This window comes from Thamnophis elegans, chromosome Z (genome assembly GCF_009769535.1).
Source record: "Thamnophis elegans isolate rThaEle1 chromosome Z, rThaEle1.pri, whole genome shotgun sequence".
Lineage (NCBI taxonomy): Eukaryota > Metazoa > Chordata > Lepidosauria > Squamata > Colubridae > Thamnophis > Thamnophis elegans.
The window spans coordinates 139,580,010-139,596,878 of NC_045558.1; the positions used below are offsets into that span (position 1 = coordinate 139,580,010).

The window sequence follows — 16,869 nt, forward strand, 5'->3', positions numbered from 1 at the left end:
GAGAGATTGAATATGCAAATACCAGCTGCGACGTGATTGGCTGGTCATTTGGTCTTTAGAACTGGGGGGAAGGAGTGTTGCATATTCAATATGCAAATACCAGCTGCGACCTGATTGGTTGGTCGTTTTGACAGTTGGTCTGAGTGCTAGTATAAATACCCTGAAAGTTGCAGGGAACGTTTGAATCGCTTGTCACCTGTGTTATAATAAAGATCTGTCTTGCACATGGCTCCTGCGTGTCAATTCCCTCACAACAACAACCCACACGTTACAATAGAGGGCATCTCTCTCTCTCTCTCACACACACACACACACACACACACACACACACATCCCCATTTTGGGCCTAGCAGGCCTCCCTGAAGCCGCCTGGGACCAAAAACGGGCCGCGGAGGGCATCTCTCTCTCTCACACACACACACACACACACAAACACACACATCCCCATTTTGGGCCTAGCAGGCCTCCCTGAAGCCTCCTGGGACCAAAAACGGGCTACGGAGGGCATGCCACACACACACACACACACACACACAAACACACACACATCCCCATTTTGGGCCTAGCAGGCCTCCCTGAAGCCGCCTGGGACCAAAAACGGGCCGCGGAGGGCATCTCTCTCTCTCTCTCACACACACACACACACACACACACACACACACACACACACATCCCCATTTTGGGCCTAGCAGGCCTCCCTGAAGCCGCCTGGGACCAAAAACGGGCCGCGGAGGGCATCTCTCTCTCTCACACACACACACACACACACAAACACACACATCCCCATTTTGGGCCTAGCAGGCCTCCCTGAAGCCGCCTGGGACCAAAAATGGGCCGCGGAGGGCATCTCTCTCTCTCTCACACACACACACACACACACATCCCCGTTTTGGGCCTAGCAGGCCTCCCTGAAGCCGCCTGGGACCAAAAATGGGCCGCGGAGGGCATCTCTCTCTCTCACACACACACACACACACACACACATCCCCGTTTTGGGCCTAGCAGGCCTCCCTGAAGCCGCCTGGGACCAAAAACGGGCTACGGAGGGCATGCCACACACACACACACACACACACACACAAACACACACACATCCCCATTTTGGGCCTAGCAGGCCTCCCTGAAGCCGCCTGGGACCAAAAACGGGCCGCGGAGGGCATCTCTCTCTCTCACACACACACACACACACACAAACACACACATCCCCATTTTGGGCCTAGCAGGCCTCCATGAACCCTCCTGGAACCAAAAACGGGCTACGGAGGGCATGCCACACACACACACACACACACACAAACACATCCCCGTTTTGGGCCTAGCAGGCCTCCCTGAAGCCTCCTGGGACCAAAAACAGGCCGCAGAGGGCATGCCGCACACACAGACACACACACACACATTTTGGGCCTAGCAGGACTCCCTAAAGCCTAGTCTACATAACAAAGATCATCCTCCCCTTCAGCTTCAGGGTGATGGGATTAAGGCATGATAATATTAGCCCTTTACCCATCTCACCACATCACTAGGCACCTGGGAAGAAGCTGTAGGAAGTTATCACCCAGCCCTCTCCCAGAAAAATGAAATATCCTAAGAAATATTGAAAAGGCAGAATATTTCTCTGGATGTGAAAAGGAAGAAACATGTTTGAAAAGACAGAATAGCTGCCTGCAGCTTCCTGCCCATCCCGCTTTTTCAAGGAACCATTAGAGCCTGAGCTAGTCCACTTTACATAATAAAGAGTTCTCCCCTTCAGCTCCAAAGTAATGGATTAAGGCATGATAATATTGGCCCTTTACCCAACTCACCACATGACATCTGAGAACTCACCCAAACCTGGATTCAAAACGCAGCCTAGAGAGTTGCCCCTGCATGGGCCCATGGGAGTCTGACAACCAATCAGAATACAAGCTCAAGATCAAAGGCCAGAGAAGGCATAAAACCAGGGGCTCAGCTTCTCTTCCTCCCTTCTCTTCTCCACCAACATTGAAGAATGTGATCCACCTTTTCTGTTCAGGAGCTCAAGCCATGGGGTCCGGTCCACCATTCAACCATCTTTCCAAGCAGCCACCATGTTTCCAGTGTCTTTTTCCCCACTTGGAGCTGTGGGAAGTTATCATCCAGCCCTCTCCCAGAAAAATGAAATATCCTAGGAAATATTGAAAAGGCAGAATATTTCTCTGGATGTGAAAAGAAACATGTTTTAAAAGACAATAGTTGCCTATAGCTTTCTGCCCATCCCCAGCTAATGGGCCATTAAGATGGCCAAGCTAGCCCACTTTACATAATAAAGACTTCTCCTCACTGCAGCTGTAGGGGGAAGGGATATTACTCAACTGACCACAAGGCAACTGAGAACTCATCACAGCCTAGAGAGTAGCCCCCTGCATGGCACCATGGGAGTCTGACAACCAGTCAGAATACATTTCTTACACAGGAACAGGAAACAGAGAGGTGGGACTGAACAGGGTATAAAAGCCTAGCAAGCCCCTTCCTCAGCCCTTCTCTTCTTCTCCACCAACATTGAAGCATGTGATCACCTTTTCTGTTCAGGGCTCAAGCCATGTGGCCCTGTCCAACAATAAACCATCTTCCCAAGCAGCCTCCATTGTCTCCAGTGCCTTCTTCCCCACTTGGAGCTGAACCCAGAAGGACATTTCTTCCAACAGAGCCAAACCCAGAAGGACATTTCTTCATGTTTGATAAATAAATAAATGCATGCATGCATGCATGAACGAATGAATGGATGGATCGATCGATGAATAAATAAATAAATATCCTAGACTTGCCTACTTGGCCTTGTAAGTTGTCTTCCTTGCTTTGTTTGAACTCTGCATGGGTACCACTAAAGCAGAAATCCAAAATAAAGAAAGACAAATCAAGAATTGTTGAGTCAAAACTAGGGGGCAACTAAAATATGAGCCGGAAGTGTGCTGCTCTTTGGGGTTGCATTCTAACAAGTGGCCACGGTGGGGAGCTGCAGCTGTTGACCCTGCCTGTTGAATTGAGTTAACGCTCCTAAATTAAATGAATGAATTCCTAATTTAGCACCAATAACGAGGAAGTAACGGGTACCACAGCGCCCCACCGTGGCCACTTGGTAGAATGAAACCAAACGAGCCACAGTAAAGCTCTTCCAATCTTTTAAGAAGCGTAAGGCTGAGGGATTCTGGGAGTTGAAGTCTCCACGACTCGAAATGGCCAAAGGTTGAAACGTACTATATTAGCTAGGCTGGGAGGGATTGCCCGAACCTATTACGGAGGCATCGTTGCCCGCGACAAATATGGCCGCGCTTCCACTTCCGTTTTTAATCGACCGGCAACAAACATGGCTCCACTCCGTCAAAAGGAAGGCTCGACGCACCCGTGACAAATATGGCCACGGTGGATAAGGTCTCCTTAACCTTTGCCCTATTCCCAGAAGGCGTTTCACTCTCCGGGTCGTTATTTCATTTTTATTTATTTTTTTCCGGTCGTCAACTCCGGATCCTTCAGGAGGAAATCGCGAGAAAAGGGACCTTTAGCGTTAGAGAGCGCCTCTCCCGGGAGACGAAAAGCCGCGTTGCCCGTAACCAAAATGGCCGCGGCGGCCTCGGGAAGAGCCTCGCGTCCCTTTCCGGTCACGTGACGAGACCGCCGGTCCTCGAGCCAGCGAGACCATGGCGGCTTTCGGGGCGCTGCGGCGAGCGTGGATGGCGGCGGGGGGGCTCCACGCACAGGTGGGTATGACGTCCTGTGACGTCACGCGCCCCCTGGCGTTGACGGGACATGTAGTCCGCCGGGCCCGCCTCAGGCCTCCGCTGCTCGTCCTTGCAAGGCGAAATGCCCGGTTGACCCAGGACGGAATTAACCGTCGGTCTCCTCGGGTGTCGGGCAGGGAGTCCCAAGGACGAGAGCCGCCTCCTCCTCCCTTCAGAGCCTGGACTTAGGCCCAAACCGGGCCTGGGGGTGTCATCTTAGCTTGTTTCCCCTCAGTTCGTTGTACTTCCTCGCGATGACCTGCAAGGGAAGGTTGGAAAACAGGGAATAATGGCCTGCTTGAGGTTCATCATTCCCTGTTTTTTGCAAATGAGGTCCTCGGGGTCTCCCTGAGCTGGGTTGCTTCCTTGCAGACGTTTCCTGACCAGACTAGGGAACAACATCAGTGCTAGAAAGGAGTGGAGTTTGCAGAGATGAGGAGGAGAAAGAGGATTGTGGGGTCCTTGGGAGTTCTCTGAGCTGAGTGGTTTCCTTGCAGACGTTTTCCAAATGGTATACTATATAGGACCTCCTGCTTGAGCAGGGGGCTGGACTAGAAGACCTCCAAGGTCCCTTCCAGTTCTATTCTGATGAGGAGGATTGTGGGGTCCTTGGTGCCCCCTGAGCTGGCTTGTTTCCTTGCAGACATTTCACGACCAGACTAGGGAACATCATCAGGGTTAGAAGGGAGTGGGGTTTGCAGAGAAGAGGAAGGAGGATTGTGGGAACTTTGGGGCTGAGTTTGGCTGCTTTCCTTGCAGGCGTTTCATAACCAGACTAGGGAACATCATCAGTGCTGGAAGTGTGTGGAGTCTGCAGAGAAGAGGTGGAGGATTGTGGGGTCCTTGGGAGTTCTCTGAGCTGGATTATTTCGTTGCAGACGTTTTTCAAACGGTTTACTAATAGGACCGCCTGCTTGAGCAGGGGGCTGGACTACAAGACCTCCAAGGTCCCTTCCAACTGATGATTCTGACTAGATAACATCATCGGGGCTAGGAGGGAGTTGAGAAGGAGGACGTTTCATGACCAGACTAGGTAACATCAGCAGTGCTAGAAGAGGGCTGTGGTGTCATGAACAGATTAACAAGTGTTGGAAGGGACCTTGGAGGTCATCTAGTCCAACACCCACCCACCCCCCGGGGAGATGCTAGACAGTTTCTGACAGATGACAATCCATGTCTCTTCTTGAAAGCCACCCTGGATGAAGCTCCCACAACTTCCGAAGGCAACTTCTGTTCCATGGGTTGATTGTTCTCACTGTCAGGAAATTTCTCCTTATTTCCAGGTTGAATCTCTCCTTGGTCAGATTCCATCCATTATTCCTTGTCTGGCCTTCAGGTGCTTTGGAAAATAGCTTGATCCCCTCCTCTCTGGGGCAGCCCCTCAAATATTGGAAGACTGCTATCATGTCTCCCCTGGTCCTTCTCTTCTCTAGACTAGCCAAGCCAAGTTCCTGCAACTGTTCTTCATATGTTTGAGCCTCCAGTCCCCTCATCATCCTGGTTGCTCTTCTCTGCACTCTTTCTAGAGTCTCCACATCTTTTTATTATAGTGTGGTGGCCAAAACTGTATGCAGTACTCTAGGTGTGGCCTTACTAAGGCTTTATAAAGTGGTATTAGTACCTCCCTTGATCTTGATTGTATCCCTCTGTTGTTAAGAGCCAAGGTGGCGCAGTGGTTAAATGCAGCACTGCAGGCTACTTCAGCTGACTGCAGTTCTGCAGTTCGGCTGTTCAAATCTCACCGGCTCAGGGTTGACTCAGCCTTCCATCCTTCCGAGGTGGGTAAAATGAGGACCCGGATTGTTGTTGGGGGCGATATGCTGACTCTGTAAACCGCTTAGAGAGGGCTGAAAGCCCTATGAAGCGGTATATAAGTCTAACTGCTATTGCTATAATGCAACTGAGGATTGCATTGGCAATCTATGAGCTGGGTTGTTTCATGACCCAACTAGGGAACATCATCAGTGCTGGAAGGGAGTGGCGTTTGTAGAGAAGAGGAAGGAGGAGGACTGTGGGGTCCTTGGAGATCTCGGAGTTTGGCCGTTTTCTTACAGACGTTTCATTACCACACTATGGAACATCATCAGTATTTAGAAAGGAGTGGTAGGGGCTCTCTTAAGCTTGACCGGTTTATTGCAGACGTTTTCCAAATGGTACAGGGGCTCCTGTTTGAGCAGGGGGCTGGACTAGAAGACCTCCAAGGTCCCTTCCAGCTCTGTTCTGATGAGGAGGATTGTGGGGTCGTTGGTGATCCCTGAGCTGGGTTGATTCCTTGCCAACGTTTCATGACCATACTAGGGAATATCATCAGGGCTAGAAGGGGGTGGGGTTTGCACAGATGAGAAGGACTATCAGGTCTTGGTGCTCCCTGAACTGAATTGTCTCTTTGCAGACATTTCATTAGCAGACTAGGGAACGCCATCAGTGTTAGAAGGGAGTGCGGTTTGCAGAGAAGAGGAGGAGGATGATTGTGGGGTCCTGGATTCTCTTTGAGCTTAGTTGTTTCCTTGTAGACCCTTCACGACCAGACTAGGTAGCATCATCAGTGCTAGAAGGGAGTGAGGTTTGCGGAGAGAAGAGGAGGCTCCCCTGAACGTTGCAAAACCATGAAGGGCCTGGAAAACAGCCGCACATCCCGAGCGTGTGGCTGTTTTACAAGTTGACTCTTCTGCTTTAGATGTTCCGGATCTCTCTCACACACACAAACACACAAAGAAACAAACAAACGTTTATTCGGGTGGTTTTTGCCCACTTCCTTTGCAGGTTCATAGAACAACGGTTCCCCTGAGGTGGTCGCAGGCCAACACATCTTTTGTCCCTCAGCTGAAGGGACGACGTTTTCCTCTTGCTCCTTGGAGACTCACAATCCGATGTCAGAGCACGGCGGCCGTAGCAGGCATCCAGGTACAGATGAAAAGGAAACTTCACCCTCCAAAACTTTGGGATTTGGGAAGAGTTAACGTTTTGCACCCGTGACCCGCTGAACGTTTCATTGGTGCCTTCCAGGTTACTCACGGTGTATCCTCCTCGCCTCTGGAGGAAGTCCTCCCGTTAGAGGAGCTGGGACGGGTTTTGCAAGAGCCGACTTTGGCTGAGCTGGGCCTGAATAGCAACACGCCAGTGGGCCTCATCCTGAAGTTTTTGGAATCGTTCCACTTGGACTTGGGGCTGCCTTGGTGGGGAGCCATTGTGGCAGGTAAAGAAGATTTGTGGGGCAGCGAAGCAGATGGGAACAGAAAGGCATTGTTATGCAGCAGGGGTATCAAACTCAAGGCCGGATCGGGCCGGATCTAGTCCGCGGGGCCACCTGTTGTGGCCCTCCAGTACCTGGCGGCAGAGTCAGACAGTGAGGAGGTTGGGGAGGAACGTCGGCCAGTCCTGGAGTCTGGGGAAGGCTCTGATGAGGGCTCTGCGTCGGAGGCAGAGATGGGGCCAGGGCTGTCTGACAGTTATCAGCTGCCTTCAGAGTCGGAGATAAGTGGGGCAGAAGAACAGCTGGAGCCTGTTCCCAGGGTGCGCATGCGCAGAGCTGTCAGGAGAAGGGAACAGCTAAGAAACAAGGGTAAACAAGAGAGAAAGAGAGATCTATTTCCCACAGAAAAGGAAGCCACACCAGGAGCCACAAAATCGGGATAGGCGTGGCTGTGGGGGGGGGGGAAGGTGTCATATGAGCCAAGGTGGCGCAGTGGTTAAATGCAGCACTGCAGGCTACTGCTAGATCAGCAGGTCAGCGGTTCAAATCTCACCGGCTCAGGGTTGACTCAGCCTTCCATCCTTCCGAGGTGGGTAAAATGAGGACCCAGATTGTTGGGGGCAATATGCTGACTCTCTGTAAACCGCTTAGAGAGGCCTGAAAGGCCTATGAAGCGGTATATAAGTCTACTGCTATTGCTATATGATTGGGTGGGAGTGACATTGAATTGTGGTGGGTTCCTCCGAGTACGGTCTGGTTCAGCCATACCAGTAGAAGCCAGGAGCAGCTGACAACGTACCAGTGCGGTGGCTCGTTTGCCCCACCCACCCGCGTTCTACACCTATTTTTAAAGCAACCGGCCAATTGTGCAGGCGCACACAGCATGTGGCTCCTGCATGAGCCGCAACAAGCAGCTGGGTGTCGCGGAAGTGGTGGGTTGCACAAACAGGACGCCGGCTCCGCGAGCAGCGTACCGGGAGCGACATTAAGAGCAACCCGCCACTGAAACGGGTCCAAATGGCTCTTTGAGTGTTTAAGGTTGGAAACCCCTGAGCTATGGAATTAAGACTTCCTGCATCTCTAAGATAAACTCTTTGACGGACCGAACGTCTGTGTGGATACCAGCAAGCTTGTCTTCATCCTGCAAAATAATGCAATTCTTTTGCCCAATTTCCAGGGACGGTATTTATACGCTGTCTGGTTTTCCCGCTCATTGTAAAGAGCCAGCGAGACGCGGTCAAATTGAACAACCACGTGCCCCAGATTACTGCGCTAACTACTAGAATCAGCGAAGCCAAGAAGGCAGGCAACAGACTACTGTGTAAGTTTAAAATGGGATCAAACCTGAGCGGGATTAACAAAAGCTTTGGGATTAAACAAAGTCTGCAACTGCAGCCGTTAAGGTGAGGTCAGGCTGAAGGAGGACAAAGTGCCTCTAAAATGCAGCGGTGTGGTAGAGGGAGATAGGAATTTTAGTCCACGATCTGGAGGAACCACAAACAGGAAGTGTTTGTAAGCAATGCTGGCCAGACAGGTCTAATTGTATCTTAACATCACATTTTCTGTGTCAGGGTAATGATTTAAGAGCTGGCCAGCTGCTACGATGATGTAATGCTAGGAATGAGTCAGCAAAGTTTTGGGACTGATATCCCTTTAAGAGCCTGTAATAAGAAGAGGCCCTGTTGGGGCATATCTCTCTTTGTGATGTAATTGCTATTTGTTTGAGATCTGATTCAAGTATGTGTATGTATATATTCTTTCTAGATAAAACCACTATTTAAATACAAACCTGTTTACTGTATTTGCTCCTGGGTCGAATCACATAGCCACACTGTGCACAATCTGACACTAACCCTAACCCTGTCTCTTTTCCTCTCAGTTTCACAGGCCGTCATGGATCTGGAACACTACCAGAAAACCCATAATGTTAACCCCCTACGAGGATTAATTGTGCCTTTTGTCCAGGTCAGCTTTTACGGCACGCTTGGAATTGGTTTTCGTGTGCACAGCTTCCTGGCTTGACCTCTTCTTCCCTTCTCGGTCTCAGGCGCCCATTTTCATCTCCTTCTTCTTCGCCCTGCGCAAAATGGCGGAGTGTCCCGTGCCCAGCATGCAGACGGGAGGACTGTGGTGGTTCACTGATCTCACCGTCGCGGATCCTTACTACATACTACCCGTGATGGCAACGGTCACCATGTGGATTGTTATGGAGGTAAGGCTTGGTTATGGTGCTAGGCCAGAAACCGGGATGCTGGGAATTCTAGTTCCACCGTAAGCATGAAAGCTGGCTGGATGACTTTGGGCCAATCGCCAGGCTACGAGGAGTTCTAGTCCAGTCATGCAGGAAAAATGACTGGGTGACTTTACGCTGATCACCAGGCAACAGAGAGTTCTAGATTTGGGCGATTTGAAAGCGAAGTCTGGTTAGATTTTGCTTCCGCTTAGCGATTACTTAAGAGTTCATCCAGATCTCTTCCTCCACCCATCACGATTTTGGCAGGCATGAGAAAGGGTTAGAGTTTGTAGCTATCCAGTCAGCAGACAAGCAAATAATTCAGGATTCATTTATAGAAGAAACGTCTTTATATCCAATAATATAAGACATGATGCATGTATACAATACCCATGCAGCTCTTGCAACATGGTAGAGGAGAAGTAGCTAGTATAAGAACAAGAAGCCAGAACCATCATGCAAGGACAAACAAACTCTTGTATACACAGAACAGTTAAGCTAAGCCACGCCCAGGCTTCGAGCCATCTCATATGGCTCACAACAAATCCTGCGTCTCAGTCACCAAACAGTTCCCATTGGCTGATTTCTTGTTATGGATATTCCAGAATAGAATAGAATAGAATAGAATTCTTTATTGGTCAAGTGGGATTGGACACACAAGGAATTTGTCCCTGGTGCATATGCTGTCAGTGTACATAAGGAGAATAAAATACATTCATCAAGAATAAAAAGATACAACACTTTGTGATAGTCAAGGTTACTAATAAGCTGTCAAATCGTATTAGGAAACAAATACAAATAATATAAATTGAAAGATACAAGCAACATGGTTATAGGCATAAGTGGGAAGAGATAGATACTAGGAAGGAAGAGAAAAATAATACTAATACAATCTTAGTAAATTATTTGACAGTGTTGTGGGAATTAGTTGTTAAGCAGAATGATGGCATTTGGGGGGAAACTGTCGTGTCTAGTTGTTCTGGTGTGCAGTGTCCTATAACATCATTTTGAGGGTAGCAGGTGAAACAATTTATGTTCAGGATGCGAGGGGTCTGTAGTTATTTTCACAGCCCTTTTTGACTTGTGCAGTATACAGGTCCTCAATGGAAGGCAGGTTGATAGCAATTGTTTTTTTTCTGCAGTTCTAATTATAATTTCGTATATACTGACAGAAAGCATTTCTCACCATATAAAAATCTAGCCAGATCTTGGCTAAGGATTGAGTGACTCTCCATTTATCTGAAGCCTGGCTTTAGCTGGATCTTTGGCCCGCTTGTTTCCTGGCAGGCAAATTTAAATGTCAAAATCATCCTGGTGATGATGGGAATGAGGACTGGGGACAGATACGTGAAGCAGGAAGAATTGAAAATTGACCAAAGGTGCCTGGATATCACCTATCTATTTCTCTTTTTTTTCTTCTTCTTCTTCAGGTTGGGATGCAATCAGGACCTCCAAACCCAAACCTGGAGCTAATGAAAAAGATGTTCCGGGTGATGCCAGTGCTCTTCCTTCCTTTCATCATTTCCTTTCCAACGGTAAGAGGCATTTGAGAGGTGTTCTACAGGGAAAGCCGGTAGATTTTTTTTTTTTTTACGTTTTTTATTAGATAAACGTTAAAAACATTGGACATAGTGCAAGATTTCTGGCATAAACATTTCCATATAGCGATTGGCTCTTACAACAATTTACATTTTATATCCATTACATAGATTTGTGCAGTCGGTCAAATTACCTCTCCATTGTTCTTTTCTTTTATAGAATTACTAACCATACAAGTACCGTATTTTTCGGAGCATAAGACTTTTCCCTCAAAAAAGAGGCTGAAAATCTGGGTGCGTCTTATACACTGAATACAGCATTTTGTGCCTCTCGAAACCCCCCCCCCTTTCACCAAAATGGCTGTGCATAGCCTCTGGGAAGCTTTTAGAGAGCTCCTGGGAGTTGGGGAGGGCAGAAATGAGCAAAAAACGACCCATGTTTTGCTCAATTTTAACCCAGCCTCCAGGAGTACTCTATAAACTTCCTAAAGGTTATCTATGCTCTTCTTTTAACAAAAAATGGGCCAGTTTTTGCAAAAAAAAAAAAAACCAGGCTGTTTTTTGCTCATTTTGTGCCCCCCTCCCCGAAACACTCTACAAGCTCCCTAAAGGCTATTCATGCCTTTGGGGGGGGGGGGACATTCTGGGAAGGTTTGCAGAGTGCAAAAACTTTTTTTTTCCTCTTTAAAACCTTGCTGTGTCTTGTACCCCAGTGCGTCTTATACTCCAATACGGTACATATCCTATTCCTACCTATCACACTGTCAGGGTTCCAAATAGCATCCAAAATAAAATCAGAATCCAAGGCAAAGTATTGCTCAAAGTTCCAATTTATTAAGAGAGCCACGTTGGCACTTCTGGGAAAACCCGAATGTGAAAGCATCCGTTTTCCCCACCCAGTTAAAAGTTCAAGATCTTGCCCCACACCCACAAACCCACTACATGGTCTAATCTTCCACTGCCATGCTGGCAGTTCCACCCATCCAGTTCCAGTCAGATGCAGAGGTGCAGAGACAAAGGATGACCTTGGCTTTCTAGAAGGAATTTTGTTTTGCTATATAGCATCTAACGCCGTACAATCCCCCCTCCCATTTTCCCACAATAAAAAAGGCATAGTATAATAATAGAAAGTGTGGCAGGCTAAAGATCCAAAGGGAATATGGCTTCAGGCCTGACACACACATTCTTAATACCATATTTTCCAATTCTTGTCTTGTTTTTTCTGTCCCTGTCTTTTCCCCTCGTTTCTAATCATCGGTACCATTTGTCCAAGATTCCGTGATATTCCATCTCACCCTTGCCTTTGAGCTCTAAGAGTCAATCTGTCCATTTCTGCGCACTTCGGCATCTTCTTTATCATTTCTTGTTCCGAGGGAATCTCTTTATTTTTCCATTTTTGTGTGAAAACCATCATGCCGCTGTTAAAATAGGCAGCATTAAAATATAGTCCACCTTGGCCATATTTTTCTTCTGTGATCCCTAGTAGAAATAATTCTGGTCTCAACTCCATTCTTTGAAAGCTGTTAGTTTTATGTATTAATCAGATTTATAGGGGGTCATGTTACTGGGTGGGAGTGAGTGACATCAAGTTGGCCACACCCACCCAGGTTTTGTGGCTCCCGGTGGTTTTTTTTCCCCTGTGGGAAACGGATCCAAATGTCTCTTTGAGTGTTTCAGGTTGCAGACCCCTGGTCTAGTCCATATAAGGAAGGACTGCATCCCCTCTATCATTTCGGTGTTGCAGTGGTGCAGGGAGAGGTCACCTAATTTCAGTAGTAAAGGATATACTTAGTCAGCATTGAACTGTTGGATTCTTGGTTTTTCCTTCAGACGTTTCTATACCAGGCTAGATGACGTCATCAGTGGGTGAAAGAGTGAAGCAAACCTAGAACCCGTCAAATCACCTGATGTCCCATGCCCTCTTTCTCCCATGCAGGCTATCTTTACCTACTGGCTGACATCCAACTTATTCTCCATTATGCAAATATTACTATTCCGTTTACCGGCCGCTCGTGCTTTTTTTCACATCCCCAAGAGTCTGGAACATAATCCTCAGAGTTTACCAGCCCAGGAAGATTTCCTGAAGAGCATCAAGGAAGGTGAGTTGAGAGAAAAAGGCTTGAAGGCACTCTTCTGACCTAGGCCTCACCAAATCGCAAAAACAGACTCCTTGTCCCCAAAAAAAAAACCTTTTTCTTTGGCTAATGTAAATTCTTAGCATTCACATCCAGCAAAGTCCCAGCAAACAGTCTTTCAAAGGTGAATTGCAAACACCGACCTTATCAGTCCTTGGATAGTTGCCAGGCAGAGAGCTTCCAGGCACAACGCTGTACAAGGAAATACTTGGCAAGGAGCCTCTCAGATAAACAAATCTTCGCACTAATAAGCAAACTAATTTTGTCTCCCGCAAACTCCACTCCCCTTACGCTCCTGTTTCCTGTGGGAGGGGCCATTCAGCGTCCCCTTGTGCTTTTACTCCCAAGTTCGCCATTGTACTTTAGCTGTTCCCTTCTGCTGGCAACTCTGCGCATGTGCACATCGGGAACAGACTCCAACTGTTCTTTAGCCCCACTTATCTCCGACTCCGAAGGTAGCTGATATCTGTCAGATGGCCCTGCCCCCCCCCCTCTGCCTCCGACGCAGAGCCCTCGTCCCAGCCTTCCCCAGACTCCAGGACTGGCCCATGTTCCTCCCCAACCTCCTCACTGTCAGAATCTGCTGCCAGCTCCATTGGCTGCTGGCGGGCCACAACAGGCAGGGATGGGCTGGCTAGATTCATGTGGTCGTGTAAGGTTATAGCTGCCTCTTGCTCTTATCTCGTCCCAGGATGGCAAAACGTCCAGATGGCTCATCAGTTAGACGAAAGAAAGAAGTACTTCAAAAAGCAAGCGGATTCAACGCATAAAGGCAAGCCTCTTTCGCTTTTCTTTGCTGCCATCCAGGATCACCAATGCTTTGGATTTTGTTTCAGAAAGAGAATGTCTGATCCTCCAGATGTTGCTGAACTCACGTATTTCAAAAACTGCTGACATCGCCAGTCCTGGTATAGGATGCTGGGAGATGTACCGTATTTTGGCATATAAGACGCACCTTCCCCACCAAAAGAGAGGGTAAAAATTTGGGTGTGTCTTATACACCGGATGTAGCCCCACCCACCCCCACCAGAGGCCAAGAAACATGAGGCATGGAGGCAGCGATGGTCTGTGGCGACCCCTGCAGCCTGGAACAACTGATTGGGGGTGTTCCGTCAGTCCGATCCACCCGCCTATCAGCTGTGCTGAATCAGGCTGTAATAAGTGCTGAAGCTGACCTGGCTGGACAGAGTTAGCAGCAGCAATCACATTCAGAAAGCACAGTAACTGATTCAACAGGATTCAAAATAATAATAATATACATTACCAAAAGCAGGTTTTCCAAGGTTGCAATAAATACAAGCAAAACACAAGCAGTTTCACTTTCAGTTCTTGGCTAAGCCAGGCTCCTTCCCGTCTCCTCATTGCTCATACAGCAAATTTCAGCGTCCAAATAACCCTCATTGGCTGATTTAGTTGCTATGCCTATTCATTGGCTGACCTTGTTAACGTGTGTCAGCTGAATACCATGGATGCTGGTAGGCAGCAGCAGAATTTTTTTTCTTACTTTCCTCCCCAGAAACTAAGGTGCGTCTTATACGCAGAAAAATATGGTAGTTCAGCAGCATCCAAAGAAATAGTCCTTCCACCCTCCCCAGAAACTAAGGTGCGTCTTATACGCAGAAAAATATGGTAGTTCAGCAGCATCCAAAGAAATAGTCCTTCCACCCTCCCCACCCCAGTATTTCAGTTAAAATAAATCCAATAGGAAAAAGGAAGCTAGTTTTTTTACTTTCATTTATTCTGTGTCCCTTAAACAAGATGGGGAGGAAAAAAATTACAGAACTAGACAGTCAAAACAGCAGGGATCTAACACCCCACTGGGCAAGACTAGTGTTTTATTAAAAAATAAAACAGCGCTAAGGGAATTTAGAACAGGACAGTTGTGCTAATACAAATAAAATGTCTATTTCTATCAGCACAACTGTCCTGTTTTAAATTCCCTTATAACACCTTTGTAAAACAGGTGTATAACACTTATAACACCTTTGTAAAACAGGGGCGTGGTGGCTCAGTGGCTAAGACGCTGAGCTTGTCGATCGGAAAGGTCGGTGGTTCAAATCCCTAGTGCCGCATAACAGTGAGCTCCCGTTACTTGTCCCAGCTTCTGCCCACCTAGCAGTTCGAAAGCACGTAAAAATGCAAGTAGAAAAATAGGGACCATATTTGGTAGGAAGGTAACAGCATTCCTTGCTCCTCCAGCGTTTATTCATGCTGGCCACATGACCACGAAGACGTCTTTGGACAGCGCTGGCTCTTCGGCTTTGAAATGGAGATGAGCATCGCCCCCTAGAATCGGGAACAACTAGCACATATGTGCGAGGGGAACCTTTACCTTTAAAACAGGTGTCCATCAACCTGAATTGCTCCAGCCTAGTCTGGAGGTAGCAAGTCCCTAAATCCCAGATGCAAAAATACATTAAGAAAAGTCTACCTACAGATATCTTTTAAAATATCTTGTTTTGTAAATGTGAGTTTCAGAAAGTACAAAGTGGTTTTCGCTTTGGGGAAAAAAAAACAGTTTTATTCTTGTGCTTTCTTTTATTCACAGGGTCACTCCAGCAAACCTTTTCCCAGAGAACCACACAGCATCCGAGCAAGCCATCACCACAAAAAAGAGAATTAGGGTGAATGCCGCCGAGCTGTATTCAAGGCAAAAAATGTTCTCCCATCTCCCTTATCCCCTACTTTAAACTATTAATTTGGTTCTCCATTTGCTCTGAGAGCATATGTGTAAATGTGTCTGTAAATTTATTACATAAAATTATGCTTTCAATTAACAAATGCTTCCAAATCCAATCCGTTAATACTTTGCAAAAAGAAAAGGTCAGTGTAACAGGAGCATGAGATTAGAAAATAGCAATAGCACTTATACACCACTTTGTAGTGCTTTTACAGCCCTCTCTAAGCAGTTTACAGAGTCAGCCCATTTGCCCTTAACAATCTGGGTCATTTTACCCACCTCGGAAGGCTGAGTCAACCTTGACCCGGTGAGATTTGATCTGCTGAACTTCAGCTAGCAGTCTGCTGCAGTGCTGCACTCTAACCACTGCACCACCTCAGCTCTATAGCATGTATCATACAAGTCACCATCAACGCACCTTAAAAAGATGATCACATAATTATATCCAGTTGATATTGTCCACCCTGTGGCTGATCAGATGGTTGGTCTGCCATAACAAGAAATCCCACATTGGCATTAGTGGATTGTAGGGCTATTTGTTTATTTTGTAAGTGCAGATGGCTGCCAATTTGAGCAAAGCAAGAAACAACATAAAAGTAAAACAACAAAGATGGCATGCAAATATAATCAATTTCTCAAGTAATGCAATAAATAACAGAGACCACGCTCCAATTACTATTCTGTCCTTATGTCTAATGGAAGAGTTGGATTTTAAAGGGCTTACAAAAGGAAAAGCCATCCTGACAGACTATTTCACAGGACAGACAAGACACATGTTCTAGATTCTCTAAATGACAGTTTCGCAAAAGGGATCTGCAGCATGTCCACTTTACCAGACAGGAGTCTCCAACGGCACACACTGCCACCTTCTGGAGCAGCTACAACTTCCAAATGCTCATCTTCAACAACTTTCATCTCATCCTGGGCACCCTTTTTTTTTAATTATTACCATTGGGCAGACGGTACAAGATAATAAAAACACGGACAAATAGGCTAAAAAACAGCTTCTATCCCAGGGCTGTAATCATATTGAATTCTACCTCATAGCGCAATATGAATGCCCATATCAGGGGTTTTCAATTCAATTGTATAGAATGTGTGTTTTGTTTTATGTATGATGTACACTGAAGATGGTATTTAATTTTGTTGTACAAGGTGCAATGACAATAAAGTAAACTTACTAACTTTCCAGGTCAGCCCCCTATAGAATACATTCAAGCCCATCCAGAAAATAATGAAGTCATCAATGGCCATAAACAGAGTCTCTTGAATTGGGAACAACACATCTGGCACATGAGGTAAGTTAATACAAAGGTCTTCCTGGCTGTGAGGACCCCCCCAGATTGTGAACTAACT

General features: G+C 47.1%; 1 protein-coding gene across 1 annotated transcript; it reads left to right on the forward strand.

Moving 5' to 3' along the window:
- The first annotated feature begins 3,492 nt into the window (after positions 1 to 3,492).
- LOC116522351 (mitochondrial inner membrane protein OXA1L-like) lies at positions 3,493 to 15,614 on the forward strand. The gene is made up of 10 exons (XM_032237229.1): positions 3,493 to 3,713; positions 6,498 to 6,638; positions 6,741 to 6,930; positions 8,105 to 8,248; positions 8,807 to 8,892; positions 8,975 to 9,139; positions 10,591 to 10,695; positions 12,635 to 12,797; positions 13,525 to 13,605; positions 15,382 to 15,614. Exons 1-10 carry the CDS (start codon positions 3,654 to 3,656, stop codon positions 15,459 to 15,461), a joined length of 1,215 nt encoding a protein of 404 aa, XP_032093120.1. The 5' UTR covers positions 3,493 to 3,653; the 3' UTR covers positions 15,462 to 15,614.
- Positions 15,615 to 16,869: the final 1,255 nt, after the last annotated feature.

What these genes read in the sequence shown, in the direction of transcription:
- LOC116522351 (XM_032237229.1), top strand. Translation starts at nt 3,654, where the DNA reads ATGGCGGCTTTCGGGGCGCTGCGGCGAGCGTGGATGGCGGCGGGGGGG. An exon ending in CGGGGGGGCTCCACGCACAG is followed by an intron (nt 3,714 to 6,497) that starts GTGGGTATGACG and finishes CTTCCTTTGCAG; the next exon opens with GTTCATAGAACAACGGTTCC. An exon ending in CCATGTGGATTGTTATGGAG is followed by an intron (nt 9,140 to 10,590) that starts GTAAGGCTTGGT and finishes CTTCTTCTTCAG; the next exon opens with GTTGGGATGCAATCAGGACC.